This window comes from Larus michahellis, chromosome 4, assembly GCF_964199755.1.
Source record: "Larus michahellis chromosome 4, bLarMic1.1, whole genome shotgun sequence".
Lineage (NCBI taxonomy): Eukaryota > Metazoa > Chordata > Aves > Charadriiformes > Laridae > Larus > Larus michahellis.
Window position 1 is genome coordinate 56,610,879 of NC_133899.1, and position 14,673 is coordinate 56,625,551.

The 14,673-nt window shown below is 42.3% G+C and overlaps 1 protein-coding gene across 6 annotated transcripts in view; it reads right to left on the reverse strand.

Moving 5' to 3' along the window:
• Positions 1–14,605, reverse strand: part of SCG5 (secretogranin V) — a 30,277-nt gene extending 15,672 nt beyond the window's left edge. For 2 of the 6 annotated variants that reach the window (XM_074585006.1, XM_074585004.1), the window contains exons 1-2: positions 13,492–13,758; positions 12,586–12,818 (exon numbers count right to left, since the gene is read on the reverse strand). In XM_074585006.1, coding sequence (XP_074441107.1) covers positions 12,586–12,799 — 214 coding nt within the window. In that variant the 5' untranslated portion in view covers positions 12,800–12,818; positions 13,492–13,758. Of the gene's footprint in view, positions 1–12,585; positions 12,819–13,354; positions 13,423–13,491; positions 13,759–14,085 lie in introns of those variants that run through there. The other 4 variants (XM_074585002.1, XM_074585005.1, XM_074585001.1 and 1 more) reach the window with 4 other exon arrangements.
• Between the last annotated feature and the right edge of the window lie 68 nt (positions 14,606–14,673).

The window sequence follows — 14,673 nt, forward strand, 5'->3', positions numbered from 1 at the left end:
GGCAGAGCACTGGGACAGGCTGCCCAGAGAGGTGGTGGAGTCTCCGTCTCTGGAGACATTCAAAACCCCCCTGGATGTGTTCCTGTCCAGCCTGCTCTGGGTGACCCTGCTCTGGCAGGGGGGTTGTTCTAGATGATCTCTAAAGGTCCCTTCCAACCCCTACCATTCTCTGATTCTGTAAATCATCTTTTATACAGGTAGGCATTGTGAGCTAACATAATCACTTTCAAAAATTGCTAACATAAGGCAGTCTTGACAAATTTTGTATTCATTTTTACATTAAGAAGTGGCAGTTGAGTCAAATTCTCTATATTTTGCAAATAATCACTTGGAACCTGGCATTATAGTACCAGAAGAAAGTTAGTCTATAAGAACCTATATTTCAGTTTTATTTGCATGATGGACTAAAATCTAATCAACATGCTAATTTTCCCCCCTCAAGTACAAGTTTCTTATTCTGTAATGCGATGTTGAAGGAAACTTTTACAGATATGTAATGAACATAAAAGTAGCCCTATAAAAATTTTGCATCTGTGTTGTATGAGGTTTTCCCTTGTAGCTGACCATGAGACCTGGTCCTAAAACCAGAACAGCATTATACAAACTATGAACTTTATTACCCCTTTACAGTCCATAGGCACCAGAAAGGTGATGCTTGTAAGAACTATATAGATTCACAATAATGCTATGGTGATGAGGTTAAAAAAAACCCCGTACAACACACATTTAATCTAATGCCATTCAATCTAACATCTAGTGTGCAGCATAAAATATTTCTTTTGTACTGAGCTCCTTCACATGAAGATTGATTGCATATATGTACTTAAAAGCATCAGGTTATGATTCTGCTGTAAACTATAGAACCACATAATCAATACGTGTTTGAACATCCTGTATACAATGTGGTTCACTATGGGACAATCCATCAGATAGAAGCATATCTACGCTTGTATGTGGTGCAGACCTCTTGGCACCAAAGCTCCATCCATAAAGAAAACAGAGGTACTTAGCAGGCTCCAGTGTGCTATATATACATGTAAGTTTAAACTGACTGCCAAGAATTCCCTTGACTGAGTACAAAACAATCTTTTTATATTAATATAAAGGATTGTTTCCTTTAGGTTTAAATGTCCAGGATCGTTTAACGGTTTTACCTTTCTTTCTAAAAGAGCTGGAGACAATAGCACCTGCTCTGGTTCCATAATTTAGCACACTTGAGTGATTTAATAGTGTTAGCAAAGCTCATTCCTTATAAACTCTGACAAATAGTGCACTCCGTAAAGACTGCAATAATAAAAATCAAATGCTATAAATATACCAAATAGGGGTATTATGTACAGTAATTCACAAGCTGCATTAGTTTCGGTATTGTAATGTTACTGATTTGAAGAAACGTATTAGGATTAAATACGCTGCAGCTACCAAGTCAAAATACTGTAATACAAACATACACAGTCAGCTACAAAAATAGCATGAGATGGGTCTCTTGAGCCTTGAGGCAGAGACTGAAAGAAAAAGACAAGACTACTAAACATCGAGAAACTTTTCATAATTTTCTATCCAAGGAAGCACGAGCACCATTGTTAAATTATTTGAAACTGGACTAGCAAAAATCCGAAAGAATAGTCTAGAGAACACCCCTGTACTGAGAAAGGATGGGCTAGATAAATCTATGTTTTTCCCATCTCTCCTAACTTCTTATATAAATTGGCTTTTGTGTGCCACATACTAGCAAAAAAAACCCCAAACCCACCAAAACAAAACCAACCTCCAAAAAACTCAGCTCCCTTTCATGTGCAGAATTCCTGTGCCCGTGTGAGCATGTAGTTATTTTACATCCCTGCAGGATAAACTAGAAGTTTAAGTCTTTTGGACTGAGGTCAGTATTGTCATAAGTAAAATTTGGATTTCATTTAAAATATATGCATACATGTAACCCTCTTCTGGCACTGGTCTCGAACCGTTGCAGGGTTGAAAACAAAAATGGAACAATGCCTCTCCCCTTCCTATAATTCTGAAAAGAAGTCTTCAATCATCTCACCAACGGCTGGTATCATCTCAATTAGAGATACTTGGAATGACTGAAAGTTTAAAGGGCACACATTTTAGCTCATTTCTTTGTAGGAGCAATAGTGTCTCTATAGGTGAGAGGACAACACAACCGCTCTGTTCTTGGAGAGAAAAAAAAAAACCAACCAAAAAAACTCCCAGGAAAATAAAACACAAACAACTGTTTCCCTACCAGTATTGAATATTCCCCTGATCAAACACATCCAATGGAAATGCTGTTGGTCCACTAAAGTTCTAGTTGCTGCTACCCATCTACTGGCAGTATAAAGCACAACTGAAACAAATCTGCTCTCAGAAGCAATCCTCCACATCGAATGCAAACAGGCAATGCTGCGCCCCAGGAGAATCATTTCAAGAAAGCCAGTGAGAATGGATTTTCAAAAGTGTGAAACGATTGCAGAACATTTAAAAGACAAATAATGGGACAAATTTGCCTTCAAGTCTGATTGGAACAGTTTCCCACGTCACAGTGTAGATCAGGTTACCCCACTTCCAAATTCAGAAAAGAGGTGGTTTGGCCAATCTCAGCAAGGAGGTATGAACTGGAACGGATCACAAGGATCTGTTGTGAGTAAATAAATCCCAGATCCTAAATTAAAGCCCTTTACTCAAAGAGTCATGCTAGATGCCCTAGTTTTCGTATTTTTGCTCTTAAATGTCATGAAGCAGATTCTTGAAGTGTCCGAGCCCTTCCCAGATGCACAGAGGAATACTCCCCCTAAGAACTGCACCTGTTAGGATCTTGAGCTGTACAAACTCCAAGCAAATACAAGCTGCAAGGGAAGCCTGGTATACCTTATCCCATTTGTGTAAGATTCCTGAGCGGGTAAATAGATATTAATCAGTGATGCAATACTATCTTTGTTACTTTGCAAAATCTTTTGTTAATCTAGACTATCAGTTTTTACCCCTGGGAAAAATCTTCAAAATTATTTCCAGTGTGTCCTCTCTGATACAGAGACAGCTCTTTTTCCTTTCACTGTGACAGCTTTCCATGCTATTGTGCACTTCTGTCCCCAGTCATCTTGCGGCATCTACCTTTGCTGTGTCATTGTCACATTCAAAAGTGACATCTCACCCCTAATCAAACTCTGCAAGTTTAGCAGAATGCTTTCTGGTGCTCTTGTACCTTAAAATGGGAGACCATCCACTAACTTCCTTTTTCCTTTCCTTTGTTATCTGCAAGACTCCCCACCATGTAATTTGATTGATTCAAACTGTCAAAAAAATCCTGAACGCAAAAAATGCATTTTCATTTTCCTTACCCTTTCTAACACCACTAAAAGCTTTACAGTCCCAATGCCATTTCCCCTGCGTGTCTTCAGGTAGCTTCATCCTAGAAAGTCCCATCCTGGTTGCTGAGATTGATCAAGATCAGAAAATGGGAGGCACTGAAAAAATTATAAATTATCACATTTTCACTATTCCACAGAAACTGCTAAATAAGAGAATAGGGAAGGAGAAAGAGCATAGGAGAACCAAGAACGGAAAAATGCAAATGTAGCTAACTTCCTTAACCATTCAAGAGCATGCCTCAGGAAACCCAAGGAAACTACAGCTATACATACTTAACCATCCCAGATTCCAGAGTCAGCTTGTCTTCTCCTTAATGACACAAAGTTTCTTAAAACTATAAAGATTAATTTTCTTTTTCTCTGCAGAGGGACAAATTCCTTTCAATATGTTTTCTCAAGCTTCTAGCACACACATCACACAATTACTGACCTTGCTTTCAGTGAATAATTCCATCTTATCCCATATTTTAATTACAAACAGTACAAATATTTAAGATATGAAATGCTTTTATTGTGAAATGGTTAGGACCGAAGTCACACCCATGCCCCCCTCACAAGAAATTTATAACATTAGCTTATATGCCATTATTATTCATTACCCAAATTGCAGAAACAATAAAAAAAAAAATCCAGCAGCTCACTTGCTGACAGAGCGCAAGAGCAATCTCTTATGCCTCCCTTGGTTGAGCAGTCCCCTAATGAGCTATATTAATTTGCCCTTCGGTCTGAACAGAAAGCTTTCACACTTCACCATGCCAGCCACCACGCATCAGGGGAAAGCACGTCCAGCAAACACCACACACCTGTAGCTGCCACAACATTGCCTTGTTAATGGCCACACGCACAGCCCATGGCTCTATGAAACAGGGCAACAAGAGAAAGCTGATGACCTATTTTATCCCATGACGGATGGGACACTATTTCAACCCTATAAAAGACTGGAGCACTTTGTCCGCCTGCATTGACACCAGCTGCATGAGAAGCCCAGATCCTCCATCAATACCAACACACTCAGAGAAAACTCCTCCTTTCGCTCCTGTAACGTGAAGCATGGAGGCCCCAGAGTCGTCCAGAATGGGACCATGTTTTCTGTCTACTGCTCCACTGACCTTCACAAAGTTTTCCTGTTCATTTCCCTGCTCATATTCATTCAATTCCATTTTCCATTTCCAGATGGCTCAAAGTCCCAGCTGGTTCTTCAACAGAAGCATTTCAAAGTTTCGTGTCCCTGTCTGACAGCTGTCACCAGGGTAGATTTTCTAACTCCCCCAGACGACCTCACTGTGGACAATAGCCGTGTGGGGCGACAAGGCTCCCAGGTCTCTGCTTTGGTGAGGCGGTGTAGCCTCACAGCTCCAAAAGCAGAGGCCTTCCTATTCTTCTGCCAACACGGCCTGAGTCAAGATGAGGTTTCTTTTGCACTTGAATAAAAGCGTTGGCACATGATGAAGATGCAATAGAGCGGTGAGATGAAGAGCCCTGCCAGGCAAGGCCAGGCCCAACACTGCTCTTTGGTGCTGCAAGAGGGACTCAGGCCAGGTAACCTGAGGTACTGAAGGACCCCAAGGGGAGAAACCAGCTTCTTCCTCCCTCCTGTTCAGCAGCTGAGAACATTCCTCTTCTCATTCATGCCTGCAGCAGCTGTGAGAGCACTGCTGAAAGCACGCACCATGGGAAGCACAGAGTATAGCTCAGAGAATAGCTCTGGAAACCTTCAGAGCGTGCCAGAGATCCTATCTCCTGCACATGACACCACGATCAAGAAAAGCAAGAATCTCCTCTTTGTCTAGACTTCTAAAATATCTTTTCATAGAATCAAATAAATTTAAAAAGCTTTTCTTACTGCAAGTTAATTTAAAATTCAGATGGGAGCAGGGGAAACACGATTTTGAGAACAATTACAAAAAGGTATAAATCCAAATTAATGTGCCCAAGGATTTATTTTATACATGTGAAAGACAAGCAGGGAAAAAAATCTTTGAAAACAAGAGCTCACCAAAATTTGGTCAATCTTCACTGGCAGATTTTTAAATACTAATGGACCATATTCCATTGCTAGATAAAATTTTACAGTTTCATATTAAATTTCTATAAACCATCTGCCAACATTAGAAAACAGAAGTACTATAAAGCATCAGACAACACAGAAACTATCATATTCCCTCTCCTCCTCAGGTTTCTTACCTCTCTTTTTGGATTACTTCCCTCTAGTACCATGTACGAAAAAATAATTGTGGGTACAAATCCCATTCTAATTGATTAATTGCCTCTAGGTATGTGACAATCTTCATAATTCTAAATCCTTACAGACTTGCCACCTTTCTTCCCTGAAAGAGTCCCATCTCAAACTGCTTTGTCCTTTGGTGGCATCTTTTAAAGATGACTTTAGGAACAGCAGCAGTAGTCTATGCCACGTAACAGTGGTTAGTGGGAGGTTTTAAGAGATAGAGTCACGTTATCCTCTTTGTTGCTCAGAAGAGGGATGTGACACCTGCACTCCCTCCTGCAGCCATGAGAAGAGGACTGCTGTATGCACATTGTTTCAATAAAAGGTTCAAAGCCTCAAATCTAAACAGGTCCCGTAGTCTGACCCACAGGCAAATAACAAAGATCTAGAGAGAAACAGGGATTAACACACTTTTCTCCTTGTGCTCCCCATTGGCTGACTTCTCTGCTGAATGGACTAGTTCTGAGAATTTTCCCTGCCTCTCCCCAGACTCAGCAAGTAGACAGGAGCGGTGCCTGCACACCTCCTGCGGCACAGGGGGCAAGGAAGGGCAGGTCCCGAAACTCCAAAGTGGCAGAGCCCACAGTGGTAAGACCCACAGCCTTCGCCAGATCCTGCCCTTGCTCCTCAAGGGGGAAAGCTGTCAAACACATTGAGGTAACAGAATCACAGAATGGTTTGGGTTGGAAGTGACCTTAAAGATCATGTAGTTCCAACCCCCCTGCCCTGGGCAGGGACACCTCCCACTAGACCAGGTTGCTCAAAGCCCCATCCAGCCTGGCCTTGAACGCTTCCAGGGATGGGGCATTCACAGCTTCCCTGGGCAACCTGTGCCAGTGCCTCACCACCCTCAAATACCTCAATACCACCTCCACGTAGCAATACAAACACAACTTTGCTGTCGTATTATTCACTGCTTGACATGGCTTATAAATCTATACAGAAGCAAGGATATTATGGGCCAAATATTCAAACGCTGGTCTTTATTAAAGAACAAATAAAGTCATACCACCTCATTATTTTCTTGTTTGTGGAGTTACATGTATAATTGTTTTACCTCCTATTTCTTCACCGAGCTGTGCCATATCACTTAAAGAAAATCCACTGTAAACTACTGCTGTTATTTGGCAGTGTCACTTGGCACTGTCATTAGCTTTTAAATTCAGGAATTAGCATTCTAAATCGCCTCTCTTACGACATGCACCACTGCCTGATACTCAAATTCTGGTTACGTTTGACATTACAATTTGGGGAATAAAATACAAAGAAAATTATAGGTATTTTTAGTCAGATCTATACAAATCCAGATGTCTAGCATATTAATGTATAAAAAAGTGTAGCTTTACTATTTTCATTTTATGTTACAAATTTGAGATGTCCATATTAAATTTTGAAATCATATTTCCTGGGCTATTTCAGCAATTTAAAAAAAAAAACCAACAACAAACCAAAAAAAACCCACCCTGAAAGCAGAGACTAGCAGAGTGATGTTGGGATTTGATTTTGTTTGTTAAATGTCAGGCCCATAACGCAGCGTTTGATTAAAGTCATGTGTGCTTCAAGCAAAAGCAGTTCCAATGTGAGTGTAACTTTATGATGTCTCAACTGCAGCAGGACTTTCTCTATGCAGCAGATGCAATAATCCAAATCCCAAATGATTGTGTGGTCTCTTTGCACTAAATTCACACTACAAAGTGGCCCCGAAGCAGAATTGGCTGTGGCCGGCCCAGTGGCACGCTGCCAGCCCAGGGACGCCTGCACTGCTACCACCAGATGCTGGCCCAGGGGATGTCAACTGGAGCAAAGAGGATGCGGCCATTGCATTGCCATGTTTGCTGATCCCCAGATATCATACTCCTCTGTGTCAACGGTTATCGATTCTAGTCGCCCAAGGAAGTCCAAATATATTTGGGTATAAGCACACACTAGCCTAAAAGCAAACCAGTGCGAAGGTCGTTTCTGCGCTGGTTTCACTGGGCGCATTCCTAAGCAAAAGTTTTGGCAACTTACTAATGAGAAGATTTTACTGTCCTTGCAGGAAATAAGTAGTGGTCTTGCAGATATGTTACAGGCCAGACAGCAAGGTAATCCAGCACGGTCTGTCTTAGTTTTCTTATTAGGAAAATGTAAACAAAATAGATATTATTAACATGCATGAGTAATCTGCACAATTTTGCAGACAGTAGATTTCATGCAAAGTGCTATTTGTACAGAGTCTCTGCTAACAAGTCATTAACTACCAGTTTTTAGTAGAAATATTAGCATAGTGCTCCAGACTTGAGTTTTACCATCTCAATCAGGCAAACAGCAACTACCTTTTTCTAAAACAATAAACAAGTATTTATTTCCTTTCAAAATAAACAAATAAACCCCAGCCTTTTCTCAGTAGCTGTACGCAGTCTCTGCAGAAGACTCAAAAGCCTCCCAAAGAGACATCCTAGTTTCTTATTCCTACAAACAACTGGGATTTAAGAGACATCACTTAATGTTGTCACTGAGGTTGACAGCATGATGCCTCTTTTGCAGATTGAAAGCTTCAGACTGGGCCGTCATGCCAGCACCTTTATCAACCATCATCTTGTTTGAAGTGTTTTTAAGGAAAAAAACCAAACCAGCAGAATCAAACACAAACAAACAAACCACAAACAACCCCAACAAACAGAATTTTTGTTGTACTGAATTGTACAGGCGGCAATGAAAATGCAAGGAGATGATATTTGCAAAATGAAAACAGGACTTCACATTTCCCATGACGAAGTTAAGTGCTATAAACTGCCCGAGCTGGGCTACTGGTGCCCCCGTGTGTTTCAGTGAGATTTTACTCCCTCCTATGTATGGTATAACAGTCCTAAAATCTGCATTATACACATTGCCTTCCCCTCGCCCCCCCAAAAAAAACCCTTAAATATTGGCACAAACTTGTAAGCATGCAAGGAAAGGGAAAAAAAAAAAAAAAGCATGTGGTCTCTTACTTCATAAACTCCCTGACCGGCAGAAAAAATAACTTCATGTTTTGGAAATGCTGAAGGCATTTCTTTATGTTACTCTTTTGTCCTCTATTAATGTAGATAAAGCCCCCTTCTTGTCTATAGAAAACATGAATATAGCCCGTCAGTGCTTGTACAGTATTCTAGTGAGAAACCTGAACAGTAACTACAGAAACACAGCTACTTATTAAAAACTCCTATTTTGCTTTTCTATGTTTTTTCCCTTCTTTTTATAGATACTGCTAAGTGACTCCAATAGAGCTTTCTGAAAAGAAAAATTATGAAGGAGAGTGAATATTGTTAGAGACATTAAAGCAGTCAATATGGGTTTATTACTTGTAGGAATTGGGGGGTGTGCAGAAAGAAAACCTATTCAGCGGTCACAAAAAAACAGCTGCTCCTGAGGTACCACCTCAGGTGTTAAAAACGTCTTCGCTTGACGCTCATGACGCGGGACCCGTTCGGCTGCTGACACGCCACGCACCATCCGCGCTACACAAGTACAGGGGATCAGCCAACGCATTCCCATTTTTTTGGGACATTATTTATCTTGTGAACGGCTCCCACTCAGCTAGCAGAGCCCTAGCAAAGGAGCAGAGCTGACGCCGCCTCCCCACCTCCCTGCGGGTCGGGGTGGAGGAGAAGCCACCCTCCCCAGGAGGCTCCCACCGCGATCCCAGGCCCCTGGACCTCCCAGCTCTCCTTGGATTACACACAGCTCCATCTTCACAGTAATCTCTTGGTATGTTAAACTCTTTGTCAGGCGTTTTCTAGACTCTGCTCCTGTTTTAGCAGCTTGACCTGAGGTAACAGGTAAATTCATAAACGCAAAGGGACGAAGGAAAACAAACCCCATGTATTTATAGATTTCAACATAAGAAAAGGCAGTAACTTTCAATTAACAAGCTGCACTTTTTTTTTTTTTCCCCTATCCATCAACAAGAAAACTATCTGGTCACTCAGGAAAGAGAACACACGCTGGTGAATGTATTTTCTGAAAAGTGTCCATCTTTTAGTTGTCTTTAGTACAGGGCAAGTTTGTGACTTCGCTTACCCCAGCCAAGGCAGCCTTAAGCTTTGTTTAAGAAAGGACCAGGGGAGAAAGACCATGTATAGCTCCTTGCAACACATCCACCCTCTGGTTTCTAGCATTTTAAAGTCAAAATATGATGATTAACACTGGAAAAAATGTAGATAGCTGAGATGGAAAATGGGCATAATTAGGAAATCTGCTTACGAACTAACAGCAATAGTATTTTTGTTACATATAAAATTATTAAGATCTTATTCAGCTGGAAAAAGTTATTATAATAATCACTCAAATTCGCAAACATTTCATCATAATCAGGCTGCTAGTATAAACTTGTCTATATTATGGCAGCCTAAATTTGTTTCCAAATTCCAAAGCCACAGAAATTAATTTTTCCTGACAGCACCTCATTTGCAAGTGTACACATGTAATGGGTGAAATCTGGCCTTTTGAAAATCAGTGGTACTTCTGAAATCCTGGCTCGGGTGAAGGTGATGGCATCCGCAGCTACCGACACTGCTGCAGATCTATGCTGCTGGGGCAATTTCTGACAAAAACATTTTGTGAAGTAAAACAATTTTCTGTAGGAACATACTAGATTTATTAAGCTCTTTTTGATAAAGGGTTTTTTTGGGTTTTTTTTTTGTTTGTTGGGTTTTTTTTATGCTGAGATGCGTTATTTGGTCAAAATGAGAAAGAGATGCACTCCAGAACAGTCAGTGCGTTGATGATGAGGATGGTGGCATAGGATGACCCAGGTTTTATACTGTCTACACCGGTCACTGCAACCTACGCTCTGAAAAATGGCTGGAAGTCCACACTCCTGGCAGTTCAGATTTTCTCATAAATAGTAAGAGTTTCGTACTCAATTCTGCTCTCCACTACTTTCAGGCAAAAAATCCCAATGAAGAGAGTGCCTCAGGAGAGTAATTAGTCAATTACCACTTTTCCATGACGGTATTTAGGATGAAAACCCTATTTTTCTGTGACATATTCCAATTATTGTTAAACCTCTTTCTTCCCTTCCCCCTTAGTTTTCCCCTCTATTACCTTGCGGGATTTTTTTTGAGCACTTGCACACAGAATCACTGGCAAGTGATAACAGGGTAACTATGTTGTGGAAAGCCCATAGGTGAATCCTTCAGAATCTGAAACCTTGTATGGATGCACTCTAAAACTACATGCAGTTATTTTTCCTATAGCTCAACCATAAATTACCTATTGTTCATGTGGATACCACCGGGGACATCAATCACCAGTCCTCTCTCCATCCTCCTCAATACTCCTGTCAGCTGACACCTGTGCTACAGGCACAGGGGTTTTTTTTGCTTAAATATGACACCCTGCAACACCGTTTCTTGCGCCGCTCAGTTCACCTCCTTGCACGCTGGCCGAGAAGTATCTGAGACACAAGCGAGCTGTAAGAGCTCACCACCATCAGAAACATTTCTTCTTCCAGAAAGTCCTGCGGGTCTGTTTAGCAGAGCAGAGGTTGGAGCTTCCTCCTCTGAGGAAATTCTGTTTCTACATCCCATGATGGAATTTCACAAAATATGGGTGTAAGATCCCGGCCCCACCCTCCCCGCCAAAAAAACCCAAAACACACCAAAAAAAGTCACTTAAAAGAAGAGATTCTTAATCTGCTTTTGCTAACATTGTAATTAGAATCTAATGGCAAACAGCTGAGAAGAAATATTTGTCATAGATCCAGATTTGCTTATCTTTTCTAAGGTTTAAAAGAACTATATTCTGGGGAAAAGAGGGAGATGGAGAGTAAACTTACTCGCTTCTACCAGTCTGTCACAGTTTCTCTACATAAAAAGACTCATAAAGGAGGAGGAAAGGACACAGACAAAGTTTTAGTCCTTAAACCCAATCTCTGACATTTAAGTTTGCAGAAAAGTATACGTCCATCAAAGTTTCTTTAGCAAATATATAAACTTAGGTCTGCAGTTACCTGGTAGAAATGCCTGTTCAGCTTTAAACCTCTCCTTATCCTCCATTGAGGCAATTGTATCTCTCTGGCTAGGACAGCCTGTAGATTCAAATAGGGGCAAAATAAAGGGCACAGACTTATGAACTGGGAAGACTTGCTGTGCTGTGTCAAGTTGGTTTAATTCTGAGAGGTTTGAGAGTTTGTGCCCCGTTTCGATGTTTGCACATAAACTACAATATTTGGAGTTGCAGTCCTTCAACCTTTTGCTGTAGCCCCAAAATAAAAGTTAGTTTATTACAATTCAAATAGCAATACACTGCAACATCATCCATTTGAGCCAGATTTTTCGGGTTGTTTGCACAGTTATGAAAGACTGATTCCAAGCAAAAATCTCACACAGAGCGACACCAGAAGTGCTGGCCAAAAAACCGAACCTGAGCCCAGATCATTCATCACAGCGGCCCGGTGCTGAGGTGCTACTTGTGGATGGGGGTAGAGGAGCACCCATGTCCCTTCCACCCCTGCGCGCCCAGCACTGATCCTGCCCCAGCGAGGGCTGCACGGGGGGCTGCAGCACGCAGGAAGAACCCCCTGAATAACGCTTCTCCCTTTATCTCGCATGACACCGCAAACGTTTGATCTCTTCTGGTCTGCAAACGTTTCAAAAAACCCATGAGATTTGGGCTCTATAGCTCACATTTGTCTCATGTGAAAAATATATGCGATATATTTATGCACACTACTGGGGAGAATTTATCAAACCCGTTGTTTTGAGGTACTAGAGACCAGACACTTCTAAGACAACATGACTTTTTCTACAAAGCCTGTACATTAAAAAAAACAAAACACTACTTAAGTCAAAATAATTACGTTATGGAAGGTATGAGATGGATGATGATTTTAAAACAAAAATCAGGTAACAACATGGTGAAGAAGTCCACGATTTTAAGCTCAGGATATTCTGCACGTATATGCAGAACAATAATTATTACCAAAGGGTACTAATAAATTCATCATAACCCAAAGTAGAGATTAGCTACCTTCAATGCTCTGTGGACCAACTAGATTCATAGCCTGGTGCGCTGGATATTCTACCCGGGGTCTGGCAATGCCCAATTGCTCCATAACCCCATGGAGGAGCCTCTGAATATCTGCTTCAGAAACCCTGTCAGGGGTCCTAGGGCTGTGGCTAAAAGCTGAAGCCAATCCAAACGCCAGCAGAAATAGCATGTTATAAAGCAAAGTCGTCGTCATTCTGGCAGCTGCTTGTATCCTGTGAAAAAAGAAAAGAATTTGATTATAAATGAGAGTGGGGAAAAAAAGTCCAGCACGCATGCTAGAAATAATCTCTGCTCTTACTACTGCATATCACAGGTTACTACCACAGCTTCTGGGGGCAGCTGAGAACTTGGGGGGGGGGGGGGGGGGGGGGGAGGAAGGGGAAGCAGGGGAAATAGGGTGGATAGACTGTTCTCTTAAAAAAAAATAAAAAAAAAATGTAGCAAACTGCAGAAATCAATTTTCTGATTTGCATTTGTCCATAACATCCATTCACAGTCACTGCAAACAAAATGGCCCCACTGCTTAAATTAATGAGAATATGTTTCCCCTCCCCCCGTACAGTTATGATGCTAATTTATAAAGCTCTGGGATAACAGCAAAGCATTATTTAGCCAAGAACTGTATTTCCAAGCTCTGTTCTTGCCACTGCCTGAAAAATGAATCATTTGGAACTGCCGAACAACCTGCGTATTTTATATGTAGCTTAAGACAAGAGGCTTCCTATTCTACACGCATCATCTTCCCCACCTGAAGCAAAGAGGTTTCATTTGCTTCCTTGAATACCTTCCGCTAAACGGCTGCACGGGGCAGTTTAACTAGGAAAAAGAAGAAAAAAAAAAAGAACAAACAAACAAACCAAAAAAACCCCAACAAACACCACTTACTGTCCTCTTTAAGATGCTGAATTTTAACCAGAACGCTTGTTTCTGAAAGCTTCTTCCCCCCTCACATCACAGAATAACTAAAATACCTTCCGATCCCTTGGATAAATAAATAAAAAACCCTCAAATCCCCCTTGTCTTCCTTAAAACACAGGCAGCTGCCCGATTCCTCCACGCCAGGCGTTTAAAGATGCTGCAGCCGCCCCGCGCAAGGCACCTGAGAACGGCTTTGAGGCAAAAATGGCTGAAATCCGCCCCCCCCCCCAACCCAATGCCGGAAACATTCCCCGCCCCCGGCTCTGCCGCCCCCCACCCCCACCTCCGCTCCATCAGCCTCCTCAGGAGAGAGCTGCGCATGACGCCAGCCACATTTTTCCCGTTTAAGAGGGGAAAAACGGAAAAAAAAACACACACAAAAAAAACCCAAACCAAAACAAAAAAAAAAAGAACCCGCTTTCTACAAAATACTCCCCGTTAACCTGCAGACGAGCGGGGCCCGCCGCCCGCATCCCCGCAAAGCTGGACCGTGACCCCCCCGTCCCTTCCCCCGGCGGCCAGGGCAGTTCCACCGCCCCACCGAGACCCCCCAGCGCTCACCTCCCGCTCCCGGCTGCGGCGGCTCCGCGGCCGCGCATCCTCCGTGCGCAGCCGCGGCCCTTCACCCCCCCACCCCCCACCCCAGCTTCTCGCAGGTGCCTGCCGCGGCCCGGCGCTTCCTGCGCGGGTTTGTCCCGTTGCGATGACACGAAGCTCGGTGTGGGGAAGGATAGTCGATATTTGGCTTTTCAGCTAAACACAACGGTCTAAAAATGAACTGAAGGTTGCTGACGGATTAGCGGTGACAGAAATGAGAGATTCCGTCCGTTTTCCCGCTGCAGTTTCTCTCCCCGGAATACGATCAGCGGTTTACTTAGGGAGCGACAGTATCAGCCAGCTGCGGGGTTGCAAGGTAACAACGTGGCAACTGTCTCCAGGCTCTTGCAGGCAAAGGGCTCCAGGTTAAGCAAATCTGTGGACATCATCCGTAGCAGATGTTAACAAAAAGACAGCTATGGAAGGATCCTGCTAAATGAAGCCTGTCATTTAATAGCACTTGGCCAAACGGTCATTTCTGAAAGCTGTTTTTTGTAACATCTTCACTGCTACTGACATGAACGTGAGATGTTCCGTTTTAGGATAGCTGCC